Source organism: Miniopterus natalensis, chromosome 13, assembly GCF_054644295.1.
Source record: "Miniopterus natalensis isolate mMinNat1 chromosome 13, mMinNat1.hap1, whole genome shotgun sequence".
NCBI lineage: Eukaryota > Metazoa > Chordata > Mammalia > Chiroptera > Miniopteridae > Miniopterus > Miniopterus natalensis.
The window spans coordinates 2,074,449-2,101,597 of NC_142093.1; the positions used below are offsets into that span (position 1 = coordinate 2,074,449).

At 49.6% G+C, this 27,149-nt stretch overlaps 1 protein-coding gene across 3 annotated transcripts in view; it reads right to left on the reverse strand.

The window, feature by feature from the left end:
* Window positions 1-9,707: 9,707 nt before the first annotated feature.
* KIDINS220 (kinase D interacting substrate 220) overlaps window positions 9,708-27,149 on the reverse strand; it is a 66,627-nt gene continuing 49,185 nt past the window's right edge. For all 3 annotated transcript variants that reach the window (XM_087823320.1, XM_087823319.1, XM_016199172.2), the window contains exons 25-29: window positions 26,016-26,129; window positions 17,030-17,158; window positions 15,844-15,942; window positions 14,808-15,044; window positions 9,708-12,614 (exon numbers count right to left, since the gene is read on the reverse strand). In XM_087823320.1, coding sequence (XP_087679446.1) covers window positions 11,358-12,614; window positions 14,808-15,044; window positions 15,844-15,942; window positions 17,030-17,158; window positions 26,016-26,129 — 1,836 coding nt within the window. In that variant the 3' untranslated portion in view covers window positions 9,708-11,357. The remainder of the gene's footprint in view (window positions 12,615-14,807; window positions 15,045-15,843; window positions 15,943-17,029; window positions 17,159-26,015; window positions 26,130-27,149) is intronic.

Sequence of the window (27,149 nt, forward strand, 5' to 3'; positions counted from 1 at the left end):
GGGTGATTGCCTGCTTTCTTTCCGGGCCGTGCTCTGCTTTTCTGTGACGCTGGGTTGTGACTGGACCCAGGTGGGCACACGCAGGAGTTCACTGAGCGGTTACAATAAAACTCGCGTGGAGTCAACGTCTGGGTTCCGAATGTTTCTCAGGCCCCTCTCCCTGTCCCCGCCCTACCTGACCCTCCACCCCCACGGCCGAGCCTCGGAGCCGGCGTGCGGGGGTCTGGTCGTCGCTGGTGGGGGGGGAGAGCCCCTCGGGAAAGCTGCGCCCGCGCTGTGGGGTCGCTGGCGCCTGGGGACGCCGTGTCGGGGGAGGGCACGGCTTGTTCAGGAGAAAAGGCTCCTTGGGACTCAGAGCGTGAGGTAAGACTCGGGGGGCGCAGAAGGACCCCTCGGGGTCACTCTGCTCCCGGCGGCCGCCTGGGACGGGGCTCCCCCTCCGGCTCCCCGGCGCCGCCTCCACCTGCGGGCGGCGGGCTGGGCCAGGCCCACGGCCCAGCGCAGGTGGCTGCGGGTCGCCCTTCACCCTCCGCTGCACCCGGGCTCCCGGGAAGGAAGGGGGCTGGGAGAAGCACCCGCCCGCTGTCCCCCTCACGGGCCCCGTTTGGACCCTGCTGTCAAGCGGACAGTTCACCGAGGTGCCTCTAAAACTCGCATCATTCGCACAGTTACTGCTCTCAAGTCCGAGGGCGCCGCCCTGCCGGGAGCGGGCTCTGGACGGCGCGTCCGAGGGGGCGGGGCCTGGAGGGGCGGGGGCGCCGTCTCACCTGGGGCCCCCTCAGGCCCGCGGGCTGGTGTCCGGGCCCCACCGAGCAGGCCCCGGAGGCGGCTCGGGCCCTGACCCGGAGCCCGGGGCGGGTGGGGGCGGCCTCGGGCAGCTGGAACCCCAGCGCGTCGGCGGGTGAGGCAGGTGCGCGCAGGTGAGGCAGGTGCGCGCAGGTGAGGCAGGTGAGCCCGCGCACCGAATGGGCGCAGGGCGCAGGGCCGCCGCTGGTGTTGACGATCTCACTCCCGGGCAGCGGCTCTGCCCGGGCTCCTGGACGGGGCGTGGCATCCCGACGCCCGCGGCCCTGCAGACCTGTCACCTGACGTCCGGCACCTGTGGTCAGCACGCCCCGCTCCCTGCAGGACAGGCGGGGCGCGGGCGGGAAGCCCGAGGCAGTCGCTGCCCCAGCCCCGTCCTCTCCTCGGGGTACCACGGACCCGGGCGCGGACACCAGCCCTCGTCACCTGCAGACGCGGGGACCGCGCGCCGTCGGCTCGGCTGCGCGAGGGGACTGACCGGGCCGAGGGTCTTCTGCGGGGGCCCCTGGGCTTCCCCGGGCGGGGCCCTGTCGCGCACCTACCTGCCCGGCCGCCGGGAGCCGGGGACCCGGGGGCGCAGCGGCGCGGGGGGAAAGCGGCACCTTCCGGACGGGACGCGTCACGGCCGAGCCGGGCGTCCTCGGGGCCCGGCCGGTGGAGGCCGAGCGCCACCTGGTGGCCGGCGCGAGGAAGGCGGCTGGCGGGGGGGCTCCCCGGGGCGGGGCTCCCGGGGGCGGGGCTTGGACACCTGGGGCAGCGCCGGACGCCCCGCCCCGAGGGGAATGACGTCATCGCCCAGCCCCGCAGGGCCGCAGCTCCAGGCCCCGCTGTCGCCAGGTGTCCGCAGCCTCCGGGGTTTTCAGGGCATCGCCCGGCCGGGCCTCCGGGAGGCTGCCCCTGGACCGGGGGAAGGGGCGCTTCCCGTCTTTACCCTCCACTTTTTGCTTAATTTTGTTTTTTCTGAACCGCTTGACAGCGCTGACCAGGATGTTAAAGGAAGAGGGGGGTCCTCGTCCTATTCCAGACCTTAGTGGACGCGGTCAGACCTCCTCCCTTAGGCAGGTCGCGGCTCCAGGACTTTGTTGGAATATGTAGTCAGTCTATCAATTTTAGGAAGAGCCCTTCACTGTTGGGGTCTTGGGGGGTTTTTGAGAATTTTAAAGCATAACGTGGGGGTGAGTTTGGTGAGACAGTCTCACTGTGCTGATATTTGTCTGTGAGTAGTAACTCCTTGAACAGCCCGACTCCGCTGGGCTCTGTCAGCCCACATTTTACTTGAAACGGGCTGTCCTTCCTTCCCTGTGCCGTCCACATCTGGCCTTGGAATCAGGGTCGCACGAACCTCAGACGGTAACGTGCAGGTCAGTTCACATTTCATTTTAGTTCTCAACACGCAGACAGATCCTCAGAGTCAGGAAGACCTGTGGCTCATCCATTCTACAGAAACTGGGCTCAGAGAGGAGGCGTGACGGAGGGCACAGAGCGGTCAGTGGGTGGACGAGCTCAGGCCACGGAGAAGGAGCCCCGGGTGGGCACAATGATGTAGAATTCGTGAGGGTCCGGGGAGTGCCCGCCTGAGACTGCAGGAACCTCAGGACGGCTGGGAGGGAACTGGGGTCAGAGGGGCAGGAGGGCCCCCTCTGAAAGTTCTGGACGAGGCTGTGACCCGAGCGTGTCGGGGGGCATTGGCCCAACGGGAACTGGATGAAGGTTTTGCAACCGTGTGGAGCAGGACACTGGAACGGAGACGCCATGCGGACTCCTGAGGCCGGCGGTCTCCACTCCAGACTAGGAGATACTCACTCACTAGCCCAGGAAGGGCCCAGGGGCCCGGCCGCCTGCCAGAGCTCAGGGTGGGAAAGTGTGTCCCCTGAACACTCAGAGCCATAGATCTGCCTTCACAAGGAAAGGGGGTTCAGGGGTGTATTATCCAATTAGTTTGAGAAATTCTGAGGCTGATACATTAACGAAAGTGGGTTCCCGGCTGGCGGCCCCCTAGGGTATTTGGCCGTAGCAAACCCAAAACTTCTCTGGAGAGAGAAGCCCACAGACCACACAAAATTCTCACATTTACTGGCTGTTGAAAGTTAAGTTTAAAACTTAATTTTTTTTAAACCACTGAAAAGCAATTGGCCTGAGAGAATCAGTAGAGACAATGAAGAGAAAGATTAGAAACCAAAGAGCTGTAAAAGCTGCGGACAAGGCGCCTAAAATGATTAAAGAAATCAAAGAACTAATTGGAAACAAAAGAACATCACATGATACAGTTACTGAAATTGAAAACTAAATGCAATGGTTAAAACCCAGATTAAAAACTACTGGAGCATTTTTATACACTAACAATAAACAATCTGAAAAGGAAATTAAGAAAACAATTCCATTCACAAGAGCATCAAAGACAGTAAAATACTTAGGAATTAACCCAGGAGGTGAAAGACAATGAAAATGAAATGTTGCTGAAATTAAAAAAGACATAAATAACCGGGAAGACATTCCACGCTGTGACCTAGAGAACCTAATATGTTAGCAGGTCAGTATCACCCAAAGCGATCTACGGGCCCAATGCAATCAAGTCTGTCAAGATCCCAATGACTCTTCTTTTTGCAGAAACAGAAAAATCCATTCAAAAATTTATTTGGAATCTCAAAGGACCCCAAATAACTAAAACACTCTTAAAAACAAAAACCAAGAAAACAAAGTTGGAGGCCTCGCACTTCTTGATCTCAAAATGCGCTGTAAAGCTATGTGGTCACTGAGGCGGGTACCGATTCAGGCACCGGTCATCAGTGTTTAGCAAAACTGGCAGGTGACATGTTGATGGGGAATTTTATAAGGAAGCAATCGGGCTGCTTATAAGAAAATGATCCCTTGATGGCAGCAAACAGAATATTGCCTCTTCCGAGTGTCAAATTCAGGAACAGCAGCAACGAAAATGCTGAGTTGGGTCATGACAGCGAGTGGTGGCTTCGGGCTCCCGGCTCACCCCCAGTCCTTAGGCTCCTCCACACCACGGGTGCCGCCCCTGTGCTGAAAGTACCTCCCGCCCATCTTGACACCAAGAGGCCTTGATGCCCCGCGGTCGCTGCAGGAGGGAACAGTGTGTGTGTTTCCACAGGGATTATGGCTGTGCCGTCCTTCAGAATAGGGGCTCGGTTATAAATACTTCTCTACCTACAGCCAATGCCGTGAATTTTATTTTACAAATATAATCTTCTAAGTACGTTTCATCAGTTCTGGGAAAAGTTCTTAAAAACACATTCCTTCAAAGTTCTTACATCTCAAAAAGAAACCACAAAATTCCCAGCTGGGAACAGGAAAGGCCACCAATGTTCTAATTTTACCAGATTTCACCAAAGCCTAGCAGAGGAAAAAAAAAAAAACCCATAAAAAATGTCAACTGGAACTTGAATCCCCTAAACTAAAATATTTAAAGCAACAAGAAATCTCAAGTGTAACTTTAACCCAAACTGGTTGAGTCGATCCGATTTAAAAATGTCTCAACCAGGAGAGAGTCCTGGCCCAGGTTGTCGAACCCTGCTTGTGCACCTGCCCAAGACTCGCGAGAATCATCCCGAAACAAGCTCTTTTTCAACAACCCGGTGAACACTTTGTACCTGCCTGACAATCTTACTCTCGCTGTCAAGACCCCTGACGGTACCTACACCCCTCCGCCGCCTTAACCTCTCCTGCAGGATGCGGAGCCCACGCTGCTCAGAGGAAGAGCTCATGGCTCACCGAGCCTCGAGTTTAAAATGGATCCATATTATGTATTCATTCTATATCACCGTGTAACAAAGCACCCCAAAACTAAGCCGCAGACGACAAATAGGTATTACCTTGCGGTGGCCGAGGGTCAGGAATCAGGAGTGGCTTAGTTGGGAGGTTCAGGCTCAGGGTCTGTCACTCACGGCTCGTCCCCGCCGGAGAATCTGCTTCCAGCTCCCTCCTGTGGTTGCTGGGAGGCCTCCACTGTCCACCGGCAGTTGCCCAAAGGTCTTACTTTCCCTGACACTCGGCTGCTCCCCACATGCAGCTGCTTCCCCCCGAGTGAGGCAGAGAGAACATCCAAGATGAAAGCTGAAGTCACTTTGTAAACTAACCTCGAAAGTGACACACCACCACCATGGGTCACAAAGAGCAACGCTGGGACAATGAGAGGGACCCAGGGCTGTGGGGCGTGAACACCAGGAGGCATCTTAGAGGGTGGCTACGCAGGTCTTTCATCAAGAACTGGGCTGTAGGATGGGGTGGGCTCAGAGCCAGCCCGGGTGTCCTGACTCCTCCCCTGCTGGTGAAAGTCAGGAGACCCCATACTCTGAGCGGGAGCTGAAACCCATGGGCCCCTCCGGTAGGAAATGCTAACTCCGGCCGCAGGCCCGTTTCAGCTCTCCGGAAACATGGTGGAAAGGGCAGGGATAATTCTGGCTGTGTCACTCCTCCAGGCCCAGCTTGCGTTGTCACTAAAACTCCCAGTTGAGGAATTGCGCTGGCATTTCCTCCAGCTGCCGATGTCTAGATGTCAACAGTTTACCCGTGTCTTCCTTAGTTATAGCCAGTATGGTTCACACCTGTCAACGAGACCACAATCCACTTTTTTTTAACGTTTTTTTAAACAGGCATATTTTTTCTTTTTCAAAATTTTTTTATATGTTTAAAAAAATGTTTTAATTGATTTTGGAGAGAGGAAGGGAAAGGGGGAGAGAGAGATAGAAACATCAATGATGAGAGAGTCACCTATCAGCTGCCTCCTGCACGCCCCCAACTGGGGATCGAGCCCGAAACCCGGGCATGTGCCCTGACCGGGAATCGAACAGTGATCTCCTGGATCCTAGGTCAATGCTCAACCGCTGAACCACGCCAGCGGGGCTCACTTGGTTTTTTAACCCAAAAAAAATAGCATATTAAGTAACCACACATCATAGAACATCATCAGTCATTAGTTTATTTTACTTTTCTCAGATATATTACTCCCAGCTGATTACGAATCTGGCTATAAATGGGAGCTGAACTGAGGTAATGTTTCCACTTCTACAACGTGTATCTGAAAGATTAGATAAACATAGATGCAGATAGCAAACCATGCTATTAAATGTTTCGATTGGGAATGAGTATTCTGAGGACGAAAGAGTAACAAAGTATAGCAGCCCAGGGTAAAACTCAGGACTCGCTCCGCCCCCACCCGGGCTCAGCTGTGATACGGGCCGCTCGCCTCCTCCCGGGGCAAGTGTTTCATTCCTGGAAACTTGTGCACAGCTGATGGCGGTCAACTGTAAGAGGCGCCCTCCCCGGCCCAGAGGCTGGTTGGCGTGGACGAAAGGGCCATGTCCACGCGTCCACAGGGGGACTTGAATCCCGAATCTCGGGTGCACACGTGCTAGGGAAACAGTCCCGGGAGGTTTTCGTGCTTCAGCGACTCCGCCGAGGCCCTGCTGTCCCTGCTGGAGGCCAGAGCCCCGGCTGGGGGGCTCCCCAGCCGAGCGGTCAGTGGGCTGGCCCCACAAGCCCGCCCGGGGCCCCCTGCGCGGGGGAGGCGGTGGCAGCGCCTGAGGAGGGGCCATCTCTGGGTTTTAAGTCAGCGTCACTGCAGCCGGGTGTATATTCTAACTGACATTTTCCGACTAAGGGAAATTGTCACTCTAGGGGGAAGGTAGGAACAAATATGTTTGATGTTCAAAGACACAAAAAGGGTGAAAGGAACCCAGGTCAAAGACAAAGAAAACTCAAAAAGAAAACAGTTTCTTTAGAAATAAAAATAGTTTAATCTGCATTAAGTGTAACAACACGCAGCCTATGAGCTCACAGAAGCACAGCTTAAAAATGCAAGTGTCAGGAACTAGAATTCCAAAAATAACTTTTTATTACACGTGCGACTGAGAAGATGCCACAGGATAGGAAATGTCAGGTTACAAGTTTACTTACACGCTCTTTGCTCTACATTTGGGCTTTTACCTAAAATTTGATGAAAGGAACATTTCATTAAAACGAATTCAAATTCGACAGGTCCTAAGGGCAGGGAAACTGGCGGTGAGCGGCCTCCTCTGGGCTGGGCAGCAGGGTGGCCGGCGGAGTCTCCTCTTCAGCCCCGCGCCCGCGAGGAAGGAGGCGCCCGGCCGCCAGGAGGCGCGGCCCGGGGCGGAACTAAGATCTACGGCCCTCGCTGCCTTGAAAGAAAACGAGGTGGAAAAGCATAGAACATGTTACAATTAGAACCTGACGGTGGGTAAGCAAGGTGGTCTTAACTACTTCAAACAGCTTCTAGTTCCATATTCTTTTTAAAAGTAAAATTTCATTTATTCAAGTTCTAATCAGCTTGGTATATTATTTTGTGTTTTGTTAAAATCCTGGAAAAACTAAGAAAGGGCTCCTAATGGCCCTGGCCGGGTGGCTTCGCTGGTGGGAGCCCCGTCCTTCACCCCGAGAGGGGGCGGTTCGATCCCGGGTCAGGGCCCACATCTAGGTGGCAGGTTCGGTCCCCGGTAGCGGGCGTGCAGGGGGGCAGCTGATTGATGTTTCTCTCTCTCGTCGTCTCTCTCCAATCAATAAAAACATATCCTCAGGTGAGGATTTAAAAAGGGGGGCTGCTAATAGAGCGCTAGTGCACACAGGGCTATAAAGCACACCTGGCCTCAGGAAACTGAGGACTTCAGCTCATGATGGATAAACAAGTGACTGCTGGTCACACTCCGCGGGCAGGTTCAGAATATTCCATGTGCTTTAAAAGTCCCGCGGCCTTCGCTTTACAATATTATGTAATTCACGTTTATGCCCATTTTGGTTGGTCTACACTCCATTTAGGTCAAGTCACTGACATTTTTTTTGACTTTTAAAGAGTCGTTCTAATTGTCTGCAAATAACTGTTCTTATTTTCGGCTAACCCTTTGTTCCTATCAATTCTTTACTCTCTTCCTGCCTCACGGGGACTGGGAACTGGGGATGGAGCTCATCCTGCCATCCCCAAGTCCACATCAGAAAGTGCTCTGCTCCAAGTGCAGAGCACGGGACACCCTTGCTCCGAAGCCCCTCGAGGCCGCAGGGCCTGTGATCACCAAGGCTGGGCTTCCCTAGTACTGCCACCCAAACAGCTTTGGCCAGGCGGGTGACAAGTGTGGGTTTCTAGCAGTTATTCTAGACGACTCCTACTAAACTCTTTCTTAAAATGGTGAGAAATGTTTTCAACAACTGGCTTAAAATGTGACTCCAAAAACTGATTTCCCACGTACCTTCCTTTAAACGGGGTTCTCTGAAGCTCGCTCTATCGCGGGGGCGGCATGTTCCCCCTAGGCACAAGAGGGTTTAAAATTACAACAGATTTTAAATTCTCCCTCTAGTTAACCTGCCTCGACCAAGGATTCTCAACCTTTTGGAAGTGACGAGCCACTAGGAGTCAGTCCATCCAGGGCGGGCTCGCTGTTCCAGAGGAATTTCTTTCTGGTTTTCGTTTGCACGATGCTGGTCTATGCTTACAATTCGGAGGTAGGGAGGAGGAGGGGGCACCACAACCTGGAGATTAAAATGCAATCATTTCATTTAGCCCACCCGTCAGCCCCCCAAGCGAAATGTCTCCCCGCCGGAGACGTCTCTTCCCTCCTGCCAAGCGCCAGCCTGCATCTGGAAGGGCAGGTGGGAATCCAGAGCCCTTTGCCCAGTTAATTTGATTGCACTTTCCCTGTTATGGGCACATTCCCTCCACACCCTTACCCACCAAGGAGGGGAACAGCGCCCCCTACTGGTCTTTCCCTGGGAGGTATGTGGATCTGCTCAGTTAGCCAGGAGCTCAGGGATTTTTCAGCTCCGGGTACTTCTAACAGGCTGAGAATTCCTGGTATTACCAATATTATGTACTCTCAAAACTACTTAAGTTTAATGCTTTAGCCAGAAGAAGAAAGGTCTCAACTTCATTCAAAACATGTTTTCTAATGGTATTTGCAAGAAAAAAATTATTACAAATATATTTTACCGCAGCACCATAACATGCTGATAATCTAGAGCCCTCAATTTAAGCTGAGAATTTTAGCAAATAAGGTCCTGAGATTATTTGGCTGGGCAATCAAAAGTACCCCGGCCGCTACACAAAACCTCGTGTCAGTAAAACACAACACAAAAGCAAATGTCCCCATCAACAACGAGGGTGTTGGCTTAGTTCTGATGCTTAAATCTCCCCAGGCTGGAGAGCTGATCCTGGAACATTAGCACCGTGAAAGGATCAGCCAAGGGGCGCAGCAGCTCCCTCCGTTTCCAGTCTCTCACCTGCAAGGCCCCGCCCCTCGCTCCAGGGGACCTGCCTGGCGCAGTGTCATCCTACAGACACAGACTACCTGGCTTACAGTGAGGATGAGGTGATTTATCCAACATGGCAAAGCTCCAAATGGTGCAGAACCTGAAGGATTAGCAGGATCAGAGCGCCGGGTTCTTTTCTACCATTTTCACCCAGGTTAAAGCAGTTCTGCACATGTGAGAACCTGGAGCTATGCATTATACCTAGACACACGCGCGCACACACCCATGCACACACACGTGCACACAGACGCGCACACACGCAGATTCAGTGGGATTACGACAGTGTGACTCAGCGGCCCGCCTGGTCTGATTTCTGTAACAGTAAGAAAGGAAACTTTTCCAGAATGTACATGGAATCTCCCAGGACCCAGACAACCTACTCCTTGCAGCTACAAAAAGCACAGCAGGGAGCTGGGCCATGGCATGGGGGCTGCACAGAACCTCCATCAGGCCCTGGGTGCTGAGCGCCAAGCCCTCACACAGGGGTGTGGGGGCGGCTCAGAGCTCTGCCAGCCGGGTGGCTGCTCCCTGAACCTGAACATCCCTAACAGACTTTAGACACATAAAAAAACAAGCACACAAAATGTGACTCATAACCGTCGTGAATAAAAACCCATGAGTCAGAATGGCATGCAACTTTTTATTTTTTCTAAATCTTCTTGTACACGTAACACCACAGTATTAACTTCACAAACAGTATAAATATCTATCGTGACATTAAGCTGCACCTACTCAGCTGAAAAAGAACGTGTTTCCTCTGAAGTAATTACTAATTATAAAACATTACAAGCTAATAAACACCATAAATACTAAAACATTAACATTTCAATACATAATGTCGATAACATCCTGCCTTCTTAATTGGTTAAACACTTGTCAGGGTCACGCAAAATGAAGGCTCTATGACAGTTAGATTACACTCAAACATCACGGCAATGACACTCCAAAGAGCAACTACTTAGTGCAATGACTGGTCAAGTTAATAATTTACTCAGCACATTAATAAAACCCACTACGTGAACACACCACAATGAAACACTAGAGTCAGTTAATCGCCCGTCTACGTCTTACACCTAACGTCCCATCTGACTGAGGACATGCTGCCAGAACTAATTCTACGTAGTCAGAAATCCTAACGCACACAACGGGCTCAGTCCCGGCCCACGGAATCCTTCAACGTGGCCGTTCCAGCTCCGCCGACAACAGTGGGCAGTCATGCCAGCCACACCTTCTCTACCCTTGCTGTGCTGTGTTTTTAAACTTTTTAGAAAAGCTTCCCTTCTATGACCCCGGAATTAACAGGCTGCCTCAGGAAGATGAAGCTGGTCAGCTGCCCTGTACGGAAGGCAAAGGTTAGCTTCCTCCTGATCCATCACTGGCCTTGCTGATGTAGTTATTTCCTTACTCTCTCGCCCATAAATATTCATTAGAGCCTATTACCAATGTAACAGGTAATCAGCCTATTCCGATTCTCCTGAGAAAGAAATTCGGTTTTTTCTCTCATGGCCAGACTCACTGAGAAAGGCAGGGCACACAATTTAAAAGTGACAGAGCAGACCAGGTGAGTTCTCAGGCAGACAGATGGCGCCTGAAGCCCGGTGTGTAACCGGAGAGAGGAGCGTCCAGGTGGGGGGAGGTTAGGACCTGCCCTGCAGGCCTCTCCCTGCAGCTCACCTGGCCCAGCCACTGGGAGCTACTGTCTCACGTTCTTATCAATTTTTAAAGCCTCTTTATCACATATTTTCTACTTAAAATCAGAAACCCTTTGATAAGCAATCTGACTATTCACACAGTGGAGCACTGGCTCTCAGCCTACCTGGGGTCTGGGCTACTCCACCACCTGTCAGCTCTCATACCCTAGAGAGCGAAATGCTTCTGGTCCATCTAAGACTGAGCCTCCCCTCCTCTCTGATGAGCACATTCTACAAAAGGGGTCTAGAAGTGTTCATTTTTCTCCGGCAAATTAAACCCTTTGTATGTAATAAAACATCTGACTGGTCTTTATATTCAGATCTTGTCTCAAAAATGTTTATGGAGTATGTGCCAATGGAGGCCAGAATACCGAGTGCGAAGGTCCTAATTACAGATGGTGGAGGCCGAGTGAGCACCAGCCTCTCCAACACCGCCTCCGGTGTGCCGTGTCCTTACCACAGGCCCCCCACCCACTACTCAGTGGGAAGGACACGCAGAAGGCGGCGTGCATGGGTGGGTTCCCCATAAAACTCGGTCAGCTCCATCGCGGGCTCCAGTGGTGCGACCCCACTTGGCGCATTTTCCTACAGGATGCTTTCTCTCTCTTCCCCGAAGCCTGTGCTATCGGGAGAGGCCACTGCGAGGAGCTCCGAGGAGTCCTTCGAGAGCCGCGTGTAGCTCGAACGCTGGCTTCGCTTGTGCGCCACGCTCTTCAGGTTTTCATTCTGAAGGGCGGCGGAGCTGGCACTGGGCGCTGGCCTCAGGATGACCTGGGCGGTATCCCGGGTGCCCTCCCTTTCATCGAAGCTCTGATGGGCCCTGTTGGCGGGCGCGCTGTTGTTGTTGAGGGTCACGGTGCTCGGCGTGCGGTTGAGGTTGTAGGCCTTCTGGCAGGCCGGCCAGCTCTCCTCGGGGCTGCTGGCTATCAGGCTGCACTCGGACGGGCTCTTCTTGTCTTCGGAACAAATGGACATCCGCGCCACAATCGGGTCCTGCAGGCCACTCAGGCTGTGCGGCAGGCCCCGAGTCCCGCGGTGGCCGTCGTCCTCGAGCTCTATGAGGTTGGCCTTCTCGAGCTGGGCGTCGTCAGCGGCCTCGTTGTGGAGCGAGTGGTTGGGGGAGCTCTCGCTGGACCGCACCCCCGAGTCGGAGGAGTCCTTCTTGTCGAGCAGGGCGTCTGACAGGTACTCCTTGGCTTTGAGGAAGGTCCGGATGGGCTCGGCGCTGTGCTCGGGGGACCGCGCTCGCTCTGCTTTGCCGTCACCTTTCTGGTCCCTGTCCCTGAGCAGGGGCGTGTTGTCCGACTCCTCTGTCCCAGACTCGTCCTCATCACTGGGGAGCTTCTGGTAGCGCAGGCCTCCCCCCTTGAGCTTCAGGTCCGTCTGGAAGAGACTCGGCCTCTCCGAGGGCTTCCTGCCCAGGAGGAGCTTACTGGCTGACTGGTCGGATTTCTCGTCTTCCTCGGTGATCGGATCCAGGGGGGAGGCATCGCTGGTGGAGACCCCGGGCGAGGAGAAGTCTATGACATCCCCCCTCTTCATTAGAAACGGCTTCCTCCCGTCGTCTGGCTTTGGCTCGCCCTCCTTCGCCTTCTCTGGCTCCAGGTTAGAGTGAATGGAGCCCCCCGAGGAGCTCTGCCCCATGTAGTATGTGCTGTGCGGGGAGGACCTGCCACTGATGGTGGCGGAGCCCGGGCCCCCTTCTAACTGCGACATCTGCGCAATGTACTCTCTATAGGCGTCTCTGTACTCGGCCTGCACCTTATCAGTCAGCTTGGAGATTTCGATGCTGGAGTCCTGGGAGTTGAGGCTCGAAAGACTGGGGGTTCTGCGAGTTTGCGACTGGGAGGGCAGAGAAAAAGTAATTTAAGAATTCAAGTAACAAGAAAAAAAAGGTGCAGTAAACAGCCTAGGAAACAGATGTGTACAGAGAAACCTTAAAGTCCTCAGCACCAAGTTCTTTTAAAAGAATTCTGTGTCACACAATTTAACAAAAGCTGTGCACTGTGGGTAATTCTCCTGTTAAGTGAAAGCTTTATACAAATTTTAATGAAATTAGTTTAGTATTTAAAAGCATAATTAAAGGTTGCATTAACAATCTTAGCACTTATTTTTATGACTTCAATTTTTAAAATTTTATTTAAGGGAAAAGTCGACTTCATTGATAAAATGTAAAAATTCCCCTTAGAAAAGAGAAGATTGGAGTTAAGATATACCTCAAAAACAAAATACATCTTCAATGTGTGTTAAAAAGAACCTTTCTCAACTTTAAGACATAACATTCTGTCAAGTTTCAATTCAGTAAGAAAATGTATTTAAAATGCAAAAAGAAGGATTTAAGAGGAATAGAGCAGGGACTGGAGAACCACGGAAAAGACAAACACAGGAGCCACACTAATAGCAGAAATGAAGCCATGAGGCCGCAGTCAGGCCCTGTACACGGAGAAGGGAGATGTTTGTAAGAGACTGATTTCAAATGTGAAGTTTTGTTTATTTATTTATATTATTTTTAAAATCCTCACCCAAGGACATGCTTTCACTGATTTCAGAGAGAGAGCAAAGGGGGTGGGGAGAGAGAGACAGAAACATGGGTGTGAAGGTGAGAGGAACACGGATCGGTTGCCTCCCTTACGAGCCCTGACCAAGGATCGAACCTGCAACCTGGGCATGTGCCGGGACCAGGACCGGAAGCCATGACCTCTTGGTCCACAGGATGACACCCAACCAACTGAGCCACACTGGCCAGGGCTCCAGTGTAAAGTTTTAGGATTAGAATTGCTTTTGATCTCAGAAAAGCTAATAAGTGAGGAGTGGAAAGCACAGAAAGGAAAAGAGGAGGGACATGGAAGAGAAAGAACTGAGGAAGCTGCTTCTGTTAAGTGGGGCGTTAAAGAGACTCACAAACACACACTATCATTTTCACTCAGTTGTGCTTTGTTTTGGAAAATGTCATTTTTCATACAAATGTCAACATAGGATAGGTTTATTTTTAAATAAATAAATATTTTTAAGGTTTCTAATAGTAAACACTGACATATAACTTGTATGAACAAAAGCTCTTTAGGGTCTTGAGTAATTTTTAAGACTGTGAACGGATTCTGAGGTTTTCCCTTTTAGGACTCTGGAAGCTGCTGCATGAATGGGAGGCCCATGAGTGCCCAGCTCCTAGCAGGAGATGCCCAGTGTGGAGAGGCAGAGAGAGGGCCCGGAGGAGAGAGACAGAGACAGAGGGAAAGTGTGGGCCTGTCACACTGTGAAACCAGGGAATCTTTATCTTGGTCAATACCGAACAGAAGAACGGCTTCCAGCCGAAATAAAGTAGATGGTGTGTAGGAAAAGACAGTAGTGAGGGAAAGAACACTGTTACTACCAACTAAACAAACCACCCTTTAGAAGGGTGGGCCTACCAGGTACCGCGTTTCCTAACCACTGCCCCCTTCCACTAGTTTTTCTGTAGCTGTTTCGTGTCCCCCATGGTCCTCCCTCTTCTGTCCCTGCCGCTTTCCTGGTTTATTTTTCTTCTTAGTTTTCCCTTATGCTTTCTCATGGTCTCTCAGCTTTGTTTTTACTCCTGATCACCACCTGTCCTCCCTCTTCTGAGAGCCGCATCTATACCATTGGATAGTAAGAAGACCGCAAACACCATCAGCAGTGTACCGTGCACTGAAAAGCCAGGTCATGGTGCTCGAAGAGGTGAGATGTGGCAGGTTTCCCAGGAAGATGTAGTTGAACTGTGACTCATGAATTCAGCAGGAAAATAGGTCAAAGACTGAACGCTGCTAACACCTGAACTAAAGCAGCCCAGTCCGTGCACTTGATGCCATTACCTTGTTTGGTGCTTTCATAGTTCTTACCAGTTCCTAAAGTAACCTGCTTCTCCTTACAGCTCCTTGAGAACAGGGAGCCCTCCGTCTCGGGTGCTCAGGTACTCAGTGCGTTGTTTCTGAGTGACGATATCAATGCCCCGACAGACCCTGATAAACTAAGCCCTGCCCTGACCCGTCAGTAACAGGAAAAGTGACCCTGACTAGCTACCTGCCAGCTCAGGTTGCTGTGCCGTGGGGCACCCTCGTCGAGGCCGAGCGTGTTGAGCTCCTCGAAGCTGAAGTTGAGCGTGTAGGGAGTCTGGCTGGAGAGCTCGGTGTGGGGCAGCTCGTTGTGCGAAGACCGCCGAGCAGGCTCGCCCTGGGGGACGGGCCCGCTGCTGTTCTCACTGAGTAATCGGGGCTCTTCAGGCACCACCTGGTTTTCTGCGTTTCTCATTTCCAGCACCTTCACAGAGGAAAAAATACCATTTATAGCCACACTGACAAGTCACATTTTAGAAGCGTTAGAAATTAAGAACAAAACATCATGACGAAATCATAATGGAAAGGAGAGAGCAGACCTCCTGTGAGTTCCTCCTGAGTTTGTACTATTACTGTATCTGCTCATCTTTCGTTTAATATAAAAGTAGTAATGGCAACATCACATGAACGTTATACTCTCATCTCACCATTATGCTATTATTTTAGTTTAAAATTATCTTAAGAACAAAACCATGCACCTGGCGTATGTTGAGAAAGCCAGGGCTGGGCAGCAGTGAGTGCAGTGAAAGGAGGCCATCATCGGGACGGAGACCCCAGGGAGAATTGGGCTCATCTCCCAGCGACATGGACAAGGGGGACCTACAGCAAGGAGCAGGGTGGTCAGTATAAGGGAAATTGCTAAGAGGAAACCGGACCCTGGCTGAGCCCTGGGAGGGACTCTTACTGGGGGCAGGCAGGGTGATCAGGCATCACCTGGGGGACAGTGGGGAATGAGGCACTGGATCCGATCCCAAGGGTGATCGGACACTGAGTATGTGTGGAGGGTCCTTCCTAACGAGACCTAACAGGGTTCTTGCTGTCCCTGGGCCATGCAGGCCTGACAGAGACAGACACCAAGGCTAAGGCCTAATGGAACACACAAGGGATGGACAGACATGGGAAATGCATCTTTACGTGCTTTATAAACATACAGAATATATCAGTTTAGACCAATACCTACTAGCACTTGTTTCACACCATGTTATAAATATAAAATATCTTACTGTGCTTCTAAAAAGATGCCAGTCTCCAAAATTCATATTCATTTCTTTCTTCAGCTCCTCGATGTTGCACTGAGCCAGCACACGGCCATTGATGTTTGCCTGGATGACACAGACAATGGGAAAGGCGTGGGACATGTTCTGAATTACTAGGGATTAAAAGTGCATTTACATATGCAGCTATAAGAAAGTCATCAGAGACTAGAAAAGATTGGCCTAAGAAGGTCACCGTCCCGTTTAACAATGCAGCAAACACGCTGAACCTGAACAGCATAAGCAGCTATATCTCCAAGTGCCTGAGCGCTCAAGTCAGTGCCTGTTCAGGGGCCACCGGGAGCCAGCATCTCAACCATTTCCAGCACTTCCTCCCTGCCCGGAGCAGCAGCAAACGGCTCATTTTCTCCTCCAGTCTTGTAAAATATGAACATGAGCACAAGCTTCTGGGAGGGGACAACGGTGCCTGAGGGTGTGTTGGCCCTGACGAAGCTCTAGATGAAGGAGGGGCTGTCAAACCTGTTCATCAGCTACAGTGGGTAACTTCAGACATAAAGGAAGCCCACCCACTACCTCCCATCTATTAAGCTCACAGAAATGATCGCATCATTAGTTCTCTGTAATTCTAGTCTCCCCCACATAAGAAACAATGACATTTTCCTTAATAACAGGTAGCCTGCGGACGTTCAAAATGACCACCTGGTGTGAGTGGCCGTGGTGACATGATGGACAGCCCACGCTTAGAACTGTAGCTGATCATGTCAAACGGGACCTGATCCGAAGTCCTGCAGGACGTGGAATGAGAATGTGGGGACAGTGAGGCAAAGGTGGCTGTGGCTGACTCTGGCAACTGTTAAGTCACAAGTAACGATTCAGTGAAAGGAAATGCAGCGTCAAAGGCCCGCAAGTGCTCTATGCTGCGTGTTGGAAACAGCAGTTGCTGCTGATGGAGCTGTGAAGCCCCTCAGAGCTCTGCACCCTTCGCCAGGCCTCTTGCTCACTTCAGGTCATTTTACAGTGACGCTGCAAACAGCTGTCAGCCTCGTTTCCATCCACAAACTAAGGGGTGACTGGCAGCGAGGACACCAACAGTAAGACGGTGCTTCCGTTCAGAACCCCGCGTCCCCAGAGAGCCCCGGCTGGCTGCACAGGGCCTCTCGGCCCGCGGCCCGGCCAGCAGGCGCAGGCGCCTCACCTTCTTGATGGTGGCGCAGTACTGCGGCAGCAAGCTCTGCTCCAGCCCTTCGACCTGCTTCAGCCGCTCGCACACCGCGTCCACGGTCATCGAGTTCAGTGGCACCGCGCCGGAGGCTGGGCCCGGCCCCTGGGACACGCAGGGAGAACACACGTGTGAGCAGCACACAATGTCGGACAGGCGCAGTCCTATGGCCGGAGCGCCCTCGCAACTGCGCTGTGAGGCAGCCGACGGCCAACAGTCTCACCCACAGCACACGCAGCGCGCAGCTCGGGAGGGGCGCCAGCCAGCAGCTGCTCTACCAGACACGGCCTGGCCAAGCAGCTAGAACATTCCACAAACCACGCCCTGGCTACCTGATTAAATGTTCAAAGCCCAACCTCCAGAGAGAAGGGTGCAGCCCTTAGTGACAGAGGACGGTTTTTATAGAAGTAAAAATAAAAAAAGGAACAAGGGCAATTACTGATGCCTGGGTATGAAACACGGAAGGTGAGCCTGTGGGGTGACTTAACAAGTACCCACATGGCTTTACATGTCTCTACAGCGAACTTGGTCTCCGACAGCTGAGGATTCAGAACCTGATCATATTTTATATCCACGGGACCTAAACTTGCCCTCAAGAACCCATACGACAACCATGTAAATACTCAACAGGATTTCTTCTTAACACAAGTTGACAAGTACGAGACAGGCCCATGAAAGTCTGGATATTACATTGTAACAAACACATTTATTCACAGTTGGTTTTTAATTAAGTTTAAATTTAAAATATGCCACATATTATATAGTCTAAGGTTCGATTGCTTCAAAAATACTAACAGCAAAACACGAGTGTTTCGATAATTTAGTCTTCTTGTCTCTACACAGGCTCACTCTCAGCCTGGATGCATACGGCCAATATTCAGTGCTAACTGTCCACTATCTACTGTGGAAATTTAAAATGTTTTCTATAAATTTTTTTAATTTATTGGGGTAACATTGGTTAATAACATTATATAAATTCCAGATGTATAACTTCACAGTAAGACATCTGTATGCTCTATCATGTGCTCATCCCTGAAGCCCAGGCTCCTTCCATCGTCATGTCTTCGACCCCCTTTACGCTCTTGGCACCCCCCTTCCCCTCTGGCAACCACCGTTCTGTGGTCTGTATTTATTACCTTGTTTTGTTTGTTCATTTGTTGCTGTTTTAAAAATACCCCATATGAGTGAAATCACGGGATGCTTGCCTATTCTACCTGACTTGTTTCACTTAGCGTGATACCCTCAAGACCCACAAGATGGACTACAGACTTACACATAAGACCTGGAACAATACAGAACATAGAAAAACACAGGCACTAAACTCATGGGCCTTGGTCTGAGAGGTTTTTGGAAACTTGACCCCAATGGCAAGGGAAGTAAAAGGAAATGAGTGGGGTTACTTCAAGCTAAAAAGCACCTGCACAGCAAAGACACAAGAAACAGACAGGCAAAAACATCAACAAAACAAGAAGGCAACCAACCCAATGGGAGGAGACATTTGCAAACGATAAGCTCTGATAGGGGCTAATGTCCAAACTATATAAAGAACTCGTCCAGCTCAGCAACAATAAAGTCCAATTTAGAAGTGGGCAGGGGACCTAAAGAGATACTTTTCCAAGGAAAACCTACAGATGGTCCACAGAGAGGAGAGAAGATGCTCAACACCCCTAGTTATCAGGAGACGAGATCAAGCCAGGGAGACGCCACCTCACTCCTGTAGGCTCGGCCGCTCCCAGTAAGACAGGGAGTGAGTGCGGCGAGGGCGGGAGCAATGGGGACCCTCGCACACCGCAGGGGGAACGCAAGCTGGCGCAGCCACGGTGGAAAACAGCACGGAGGTTCCTCAGAGTTAAGAACAGGCCTGCCACACAACCCAGCACCCCTCTTCTGGGAATCTACCTGAGGATTCTGAAAACACTTATTGTAAAGTTATATGTACCCCTAGGTTCACTGCAGCATCCTTCACAGCAGCCACACCACTTACTGAAGAGACTTGCCTTTGTCTGTGGTGTATTTTTTGCTTATTTGTTGAAAATCAGTTGCCCTATGATTCCATCAGAGCTATAGTCTGACTCAATTATTTGTAATTGAGCTTTATCGAGATAAAGGGTATATTATCGATACATTAAAATGCTGCAATACACTTCTGTGAAAAAAGGGGAAATGGCCATTGCCTGCCAGGTCTTTTCTAAAATGATCATATATAATAAGGTTGGTTTGGTACCAAATGACGCTCACAAAGGAAGGCAGGAAAGTAGGAGAGTAACAGGGAAAAGCATATGCGGTAGCTCAACAGGCGACTCAGCAGAGAACGAATCCTATCACCGTGACACAACCATCGCACTTAAAGTGTACCATGCACTCTTACTTGAAAACCACCTGTTACATGTCAAGAACAGGTAATTTCAGCGTACATCACAACTTATTTTTAAAAGATTTTCTAACACAAAAAATTGAGTGCAAAAGATGTTAGTTTGTTTAAACTGTTAAATATAAATGTCAAAGTGCACACAAATCAAAATTTCTCCAGGCAAAAGTAAGGCTAACAAAACAGACTGACATCACCTTGACCTAACAATATGATTTCATATTGTAAGTAGATTAAGGCTCTACTCTGGAATGTCTTTGGTGAATGTATTAAGGAAGCTTAGACCTGCTGGGCCAGGAGCAAGCACTGTGCAGAGGCCACAAGCATGGTCAACCCAGGCGGGAGGGAGCTCGGATTAGTGCACAGCCAGCGGGAGGAGCTGTGACGACTCCTACGGGCTAATGAAGGAAGATTCACCGAGAGTCTGTGTCTGTCTCTGCGTGTTAAGCCCAGAGACACAGGGCTTTCAGGAAGGATAAAACAGAATGAAGGACACGAGCATCGGATGCAGGTGTATACAGTACACACAGGCAGCATTTGGTCATCCTGACTGCCCTGTAACTCTGAGCAAACCACTTCGACAGCAGCACCAAGCAAGGCCAACCCCCCCCAACACACCCGCACACGGCAGTTTCGTTTCATTAACACATGCTGGTAATTTTAAAATTGCACTCTCAACATTTATATTCTATTAAAAGAATAAATGATTGGCATACATTCAACAAGAAAACCCAGTAAATCAAATTTGTTATGAAAAGTCAATAACTCTACTACATATAAGTTTAAAGTTAATTGTTAAATATTCTGATTTAAAAATTGCAATGATTTGTGTAGACCAATTTAACAAGACCTGAATACTTGGAATCCACCTCATAAAATGAAACACTCTCTAGCTACCATGGTTAATGTGCACACGCATACTTGTCAGGTTTGGGTTTTGTTTCATTAGGCATGAGGCACATATACATGAGCCAAAAAAATACCACTTCAAAAGAAAGGCCTCAGGAGCCTCTGCTCAAGAAATCATTCCTGCAGTAGTGGGACCCTGCCCACGGTGATCAACAGAACTGTTCTGGTGACAGAGACGCTTTCTGGTTTGTTTTTAAATATGTTTTTATTGATTTGAGAGAGAGAGGAAGGGAGACGGGGAGAGAAACATCGATCAGCTGCCTCCTGCACACCCCCTCCTGGAGATCGAGCCTGCAACCCGGGCGTGTGCCTCTGACGGAAACAGAGCTGGCGACCTCTGGGAACACCAGGCGATCCTCAACCACTGAGCCACAGCAGCCAGGGCAGTGACGGAGAGTTTTAAAAACTCTCATTCAAAGCAGCACATTGCCATGAATTATTTTTCTGTACCTATTAGGTTGATGGTAACGATTCTAAAGGTGTGAAAATAATCCCGAGCTGTGTGACCCACGGACTCCAAGGTAACTCGGGACGCTGCTGCAGCGCGAGTGCGTGAGGGCAGAGCCCTCTCCCTCCATCTCCCTCACCCCAGTGCCACCTGGGGGCGCTGTGCTCTAGTTTAGCATCGACCTTGGTATAAGGAGGCTTTTTAGAAAGTTAATATCAGTATCTGTGGAGGCTAGAAAAAATAGCAAAACAGGAGTGCTGAGGAAAAAACAGTTGACCACAAAAGACTCAAAACACAAAAGCAAGCTGTAGTTAACCTCACTGGAAAACACAGCTCACTCTTCAGATACGTGAGAAACGCGACCGGGCCCAAGCAGACCGGCGAGGCTCAGCACCACGTTCTAAGGGCAACGTTTTAAAACCAAAAGTATTCAACAACCACAAGGAACATGATGCTATTCTGTTAACTTTTAACTGTACTCTGAAATTTCAATATCATCACAATATCGTATTTCTGTGAACATATCTCAATTTAGTTGCAGTTATTGTTTGGGAAAAGGTTTCCCCGAGTTGAAGTCAGGCACAAGGGCTCCCCAACGTGCAGCGCATGTGACCTCTCGCTACGTTACGCTTCGGGCAGGGCGTCCAAGCCTTGCTGAAGGACACTGACCCGCGCCCGGCCTTACCCACGGCGTCGGTAACTTTCTCATCCAAGTCGGCTCCTGAACAACGAGAGACAACTTGATTGGGTGAAGCATTCGTTTGAAAACATGGTACACGTTCTAAAACAGTGGTGGAAATAAAAACGACCTACGTTGAGTCCCATCTTTTTTTACCTTTCACTTGGCCACTGACTGGGCCGTTCCTTCCCATCCCTTCACTGACGCAGTAACTTCCATCGAGGCCTGGAAGTAAAAGCAGCAGCACGTGGCAGCGGGAGGGACCCTGTTCTAACAGGGCCTCTGCCATTCTGGAGTCTTCACCATCACCCCGTGCTCCTTAGCCACTCCCTTGCGTTTCCAATGAGCCAGAGAAGGGATCTAGACGAAGCTGGCTGAGCTCAAGAAAGTGTCGTAGTGTCCCAACAGCCGCTGCCCGGCAGCCTCCCACCAGCGGACTCTGGGAGGGCAGGACTCCATGGGTGCCACTCGCTGCTGCCCCCGCCCCTGCCCCAGAAAAGAGCCTGGTAACACTCAGTGCCCTGCGGACCCGTGACCACCGCACGGCACTGGAGTACACACGGCTAAACCGCGCAAGGACAGAAGGGTAAGGAAACGCTCTATCAGTCCTTCCGGTGGAAAAGGCTTCTCCATGAAACCCAGCTGCCACCATCAGCAGGAGATGTTACGTAAAGATGGACCACAGTACTCATAAGAGCCACTCTGAAAGACCCTAACAAAGACCACTGAGGGGCCAGGTGGAGACAGGCCCTCCAGAGGGGTCCTCCCTGTCCTGGTCAGAGAACCATCTGAAGGCCACCACCTCCCAGGTAGAGCTGGACTGAAATAAAGCACCAAGTAAAAGTCCCCCGGAAAGATTTCACATTTCAAAGTATTTGGAGCACACGGATAACCAAGAAGTCCTCCTAAGTTCTAAGGAAACAAACCTACTGACACCTTTGTGGCCAGAAAAGCACCAGCAGAAAACAGGCTGAGCTCATCTAACCTGACCAGAGCATTTGCATCAAGACAAAGCCTTGTAAACATGAAGTAGTTTTAGTTTCTGAGTCTTTTGCTCCGCGCAAAGAACTTGGCCTTTGGGTTGGTAACAATAATAACTGTGAAGTATTCAAAGTACATAAGGCCGAGTTATCCTTAAATGAGACTGGGTGGCAGGCTTGCTGTTTCCAGGCGAGGAAGCTGGGCATCAGAGAGGTGAAGGGTTTGTCCAAGCAAAGCTCATCAGCAGGGTCCGTTTAACGTGAAAGACCAACTACATGACTGAGTCACAGCCAGTGTAGGCAGGAGCGGGAAAGGCGGTGTGGCAGTGGGGATGGGCTGAGAGTGGCCACGTGGGTCTCCCCACCTCTGGTGCTCCCCTCTGGTGTGACAGCTGACTCACAGACCACATTCCGAGTGTCCCTCTCTGCCGTGGGGCAGGACTTGGCCATGGTGCTCGGTTCTCAGGGGGTGCTCAGGGGTGAGGCAAGTCCACAGCAGGGGCCAGAGTTCTTTTTTTCCTGGTTTTATAAGCTGGATCCTAACTAAGATCTCACTTCTAAAAGGCTTCTCTGCCCTACAAGTCTGAGAAACACGGGTCCTTCCCAGCTCTCATACTCTAGGGAGCATATCTTGGGTCCAGTGTTATTTTTCCCAGTTTTATAAGATTTGGCATATATTTTCTCTACTATGAAATTATGGGGGAAAGCTAGCATGGAGGCCTGTATTTTACAACCCACCTCTGTGAAACACGTGGACATGTCTGTAATTCATCTGCTAAGTCCTTGGCTGGCCTTCACAAGATACAATCATCACAGTGTCCCTCAGTGTGATGAGAAAACCCAACTGCTTTCATAAGGATCACCTTATAAGGTTTGTCAGAACTGCCTCGTGGTAAAAAAAGATGGGACCATCTATGCTAAAGAGATTCTAGTTGGTTAACTCTTTACGGTCTGGCTTTTTTGGTGTTTGTCTGTAATGATAATTTGTCAGAAACTGTGTGGCTCCTGCCTTATCCCCAAGCAGTTCTTGTCATCAAGTGTCCCGTGTAAGGGAAGCTGGATGAGCAGAGCTGGGCTCAATCAGCAGCCCTGCTATGCCGGGAGCACCCAGAGTTTCCTCCTACAGGACTGGGAGCCCCGTGAGCCATGAGGCTAATAACTTTCACATTAACAGTCCTGCCGGTTCATCCGTAAAGATCCCAGACGATGTCCCACAGACAGACACCTCCCCACATTTCCACCACTGCTTTTCATTGAGCTGTAAGCTAAGTGTCTACTTTACTATCTTCTACAAAACAAACTTCGCAGGCTACTGCCATTATTAATGTCTCAAAAGCAAAGGGAGCTCGGTGAGTATCTGTTATTCAGTAAGCAGGTCACAAATCATCTTAGCCAACTGCAAGGTTATTTCTCTCAACAGAGGCACTCGTGTGTTCAGAACATCTCTGTGCTACTGGGCTTCTTTCTGAACACACTCAGGAGCTGCGTTAGTTTCCTTCCCCAGAAACTCATTTCAAACCTTCAGTTCTCCCTCACAGGCCCTGGAAGAAACTGCAGACACGTGTTAACTGTGCGTGTCTGCCCACATCCTCACGCACGGGGACAGCCGCTATCCCTGCTTGTCTGTGTCCTGCGCAGCCACTCTCCCCAGCACCTGACCTTCGGTTTGCTGAGGAGTGTAGCTCCGAGAACAGCACTGAGCACGTGGGTCTGTGTGAAAGGCTGACTGAGCTGACAGTCACTCCTGCGCAAAGTAAGGGACTGGGAGACCCCACCAGCACCCACGTGGAGTGATCAGTGTTTCCTGCGTCTCTCACTCGAGGATAATTGATGTCACTCCAACGCTTGAGCTAAAATGTTAATGATTTAAAAAGAATCATCCACCCCTCAATGAAAACACCAAGATGGTTCTCTTTCTCTCTCTTACTGACATTAATTCAAAATTAAAGTTAATAAACTTTTTAAAATTGTCTGTTTAAGACAATGTGCATGTTTAAGTGAAAACATCATGGACAGATGCAGGATGTCATGCTCTATCACATTAGGCCCAGCTGCTATGGACAGTTCAGCAGAGCTTCAGACTAAAGTGAGCATGTCTGCATGAGCATAACAGTCTGTAAGTAAACCAGCAGAAGGAAAGGAAGATTTTAAGGCTCACACATTAAACGTATTTCTTGTTAAGTATAAAGTCTCAAATGATAAATGTACAAAGCGACTTCCTACACACATTTGCTTGTTTTTGTTTAAACCCACTTCAAGGTGTTGGGGGAAAGGGAGTTAAATAGTCCCCTTCACATGCTGACCTAGCTCTGTGTTTTCCTGGAAACTTCAGTGTAATAAATATGCAGGTGAGAAGACAGCACCCCATTTACACTCAGGCTCAGAAGCCGTGGACACCTAGAGAGGAGTGTGTCACAAAGACCCATTTCTGGTGTCCACCATCTAGCTCACACGTCTTGTAGTCTCCAGGGTATAGAACTATTATGAAATATATTCTAACTAAACGCAGGCGTAAGGAAACCAGGCAGTGGTGAAAGAGAGCTCACCACCAAGGAGCAACCACCACCCACTGGCCGCTCCAGAGGCCTCCTTCCTTACTGGACAATTAAGAACCCCATCCCACGTCTGAAAAGGGAAAAGCAGGAGGAATCAAGGGTGCACAGTAGCCTCTTAATTAATCCACGGACACAGTGATTAGTAGCCAGCTACTTGGCACGGCTGCCACCACAGAGGCGGTTAGTGACTGCTGCCGCCACAGCCGGGCGTTACTGCGGCAGAAGCGAGCGGTGCTGGAGCCACACCACAGACCACGCGTTACCCTCGAGGAGGCTGTGGGTGAAGGGAGCCCCTCAGCAGCGTCCTCCTTGATAACCTCCTAACAACACAGAACAAGAGTGTGTGAAAGGCGAGGGGTGAGCCACACCGGATGATGAATGAACATGATGTGAAAATAACAACATAAACACCGAAACCTGGAGGGGTGAGGTTTCTCCTTTAGCGACACGTTAAAATTTACATAGAAGGTTAAGTCCTATATCTTTTGCCTCCTGATTTATAAAAGTATATTAACGAGGACTTTCTTTTTGTTCATTATTAAGCAAACTTGATTATCAGGACACCCAATATGTTAGGCATAGACGTGCTGTTCTGGATTAGATTCAATAGTACATCTGAATAATTTCTTTGTCCTATTTAATTTCTGTCATTAGCTTAAAAATGTTCTTTCAACAGATCATTTTTATATAATAGGGCTAACATATATACAGATACCATATGTGCATGTCCTTTAAAAAGATATTAGAAATCAGCAGATGTAAAGCCTGGTGTTAAACGTCTGGTAACAAACGCTGGCTATAAACATCTCAACACGTATGCGCTGAGGCTGCCAGCCACCTCCTTCCATAGGTATAGACAGAAATGAAAACAAAATACACTTTATTTTAGTAATAGCTTATGTTTCCTAAAGCTGTTTATAAAATAAGTTGCATTCTTTTACTACAGAAAGGAAACGAGCAAACGCTAATGTTCTAGATGTTTCTTATTCAGTTAATACTTTAGTTACCCTTTTTTATACTTACTAGGCCATTGCTTTGATCTCTGGGCAAATTCGATTTTACTGGTGGACGTGAGATGAGATGTTGGGAACCGCCAGGGTAATACCTTGGCGAGTAAAGGTATGGGGCAAAGAATGGCTATGGAAAAAACATGCAACAAAAGACGGGGTAAACAATTACAGAATCAAAGTGTAATGAGATTCAGCAAACGAAACTAACCAACAAAATACAGCTCCAGAGTGTAATGCGAGTGACAAAAAAAAAACAAAAAAGCTTTCTCATATCCTGTAAGATATTGAACCCAAACATGATGCAGTATTTAATATATTGGTTTACTAAAAGCTTTCTTTTCTAAGCAAAGTTTTACCCCTTATAATTTGACACAAGGGTTTCTCTTTAACAATTTTTGGGCTAATTACCATGTGCCAGGTTTTAAGTGATTTATAAATATTAACAAATCTCTTTTTTAAAAAGGTAGAATGGAATCTTAATAGAAAACTATTCTTTACAATAAAAAGATTAGCCTTACGACCAAAAAAGTCTCGATATGTGAAAACAGCCTCCCATGGACTCCAGGAGTATCTGCTACGCTAAGTTCCTAGATTACACTGTCTCTAAATAAGCAAGCGTATTTTCAAACGGGGAGCCCATTGTCTGGGTAAGATTTATAACTATAGCATTTACTTGTAACAAGCTTCTTATTAACAGGAGCTATCAGATTATATGGGCTCAATGCAAAGATTAAAACTCCCCAGGCTCATTACACCGAAGCAACACCTTTTCCACTCCTGCCATTGGAGGAACATTACTTTGCTTTTACTTTCAAATAACTAGAACAAAAAATTACTAGACCTAAAAATATGAGAAAATTTTAAATGTTTAAAAATAACAAAATGTGATTAAAGTACCACATGATTGTTATTCATGTAAAATTAGTGAACACAAGGTCTCAGCCTAGGTGGTTTGGTAATTTTTAAAAAACAAACTTCACAGTCTCCAAAGTTCAACTGCCATCTAATGACCAATGGAGTCATTTTAATTAATTACAGCGGGTTTTAGGACTGGTAAATAAGGTCTGCATCTCACGTTGCCGACCCACGTTGAAGGGACGGCTGGAACACACTGTAAAGTGCAATGCTCCGGCCCATCCCTCGTCTG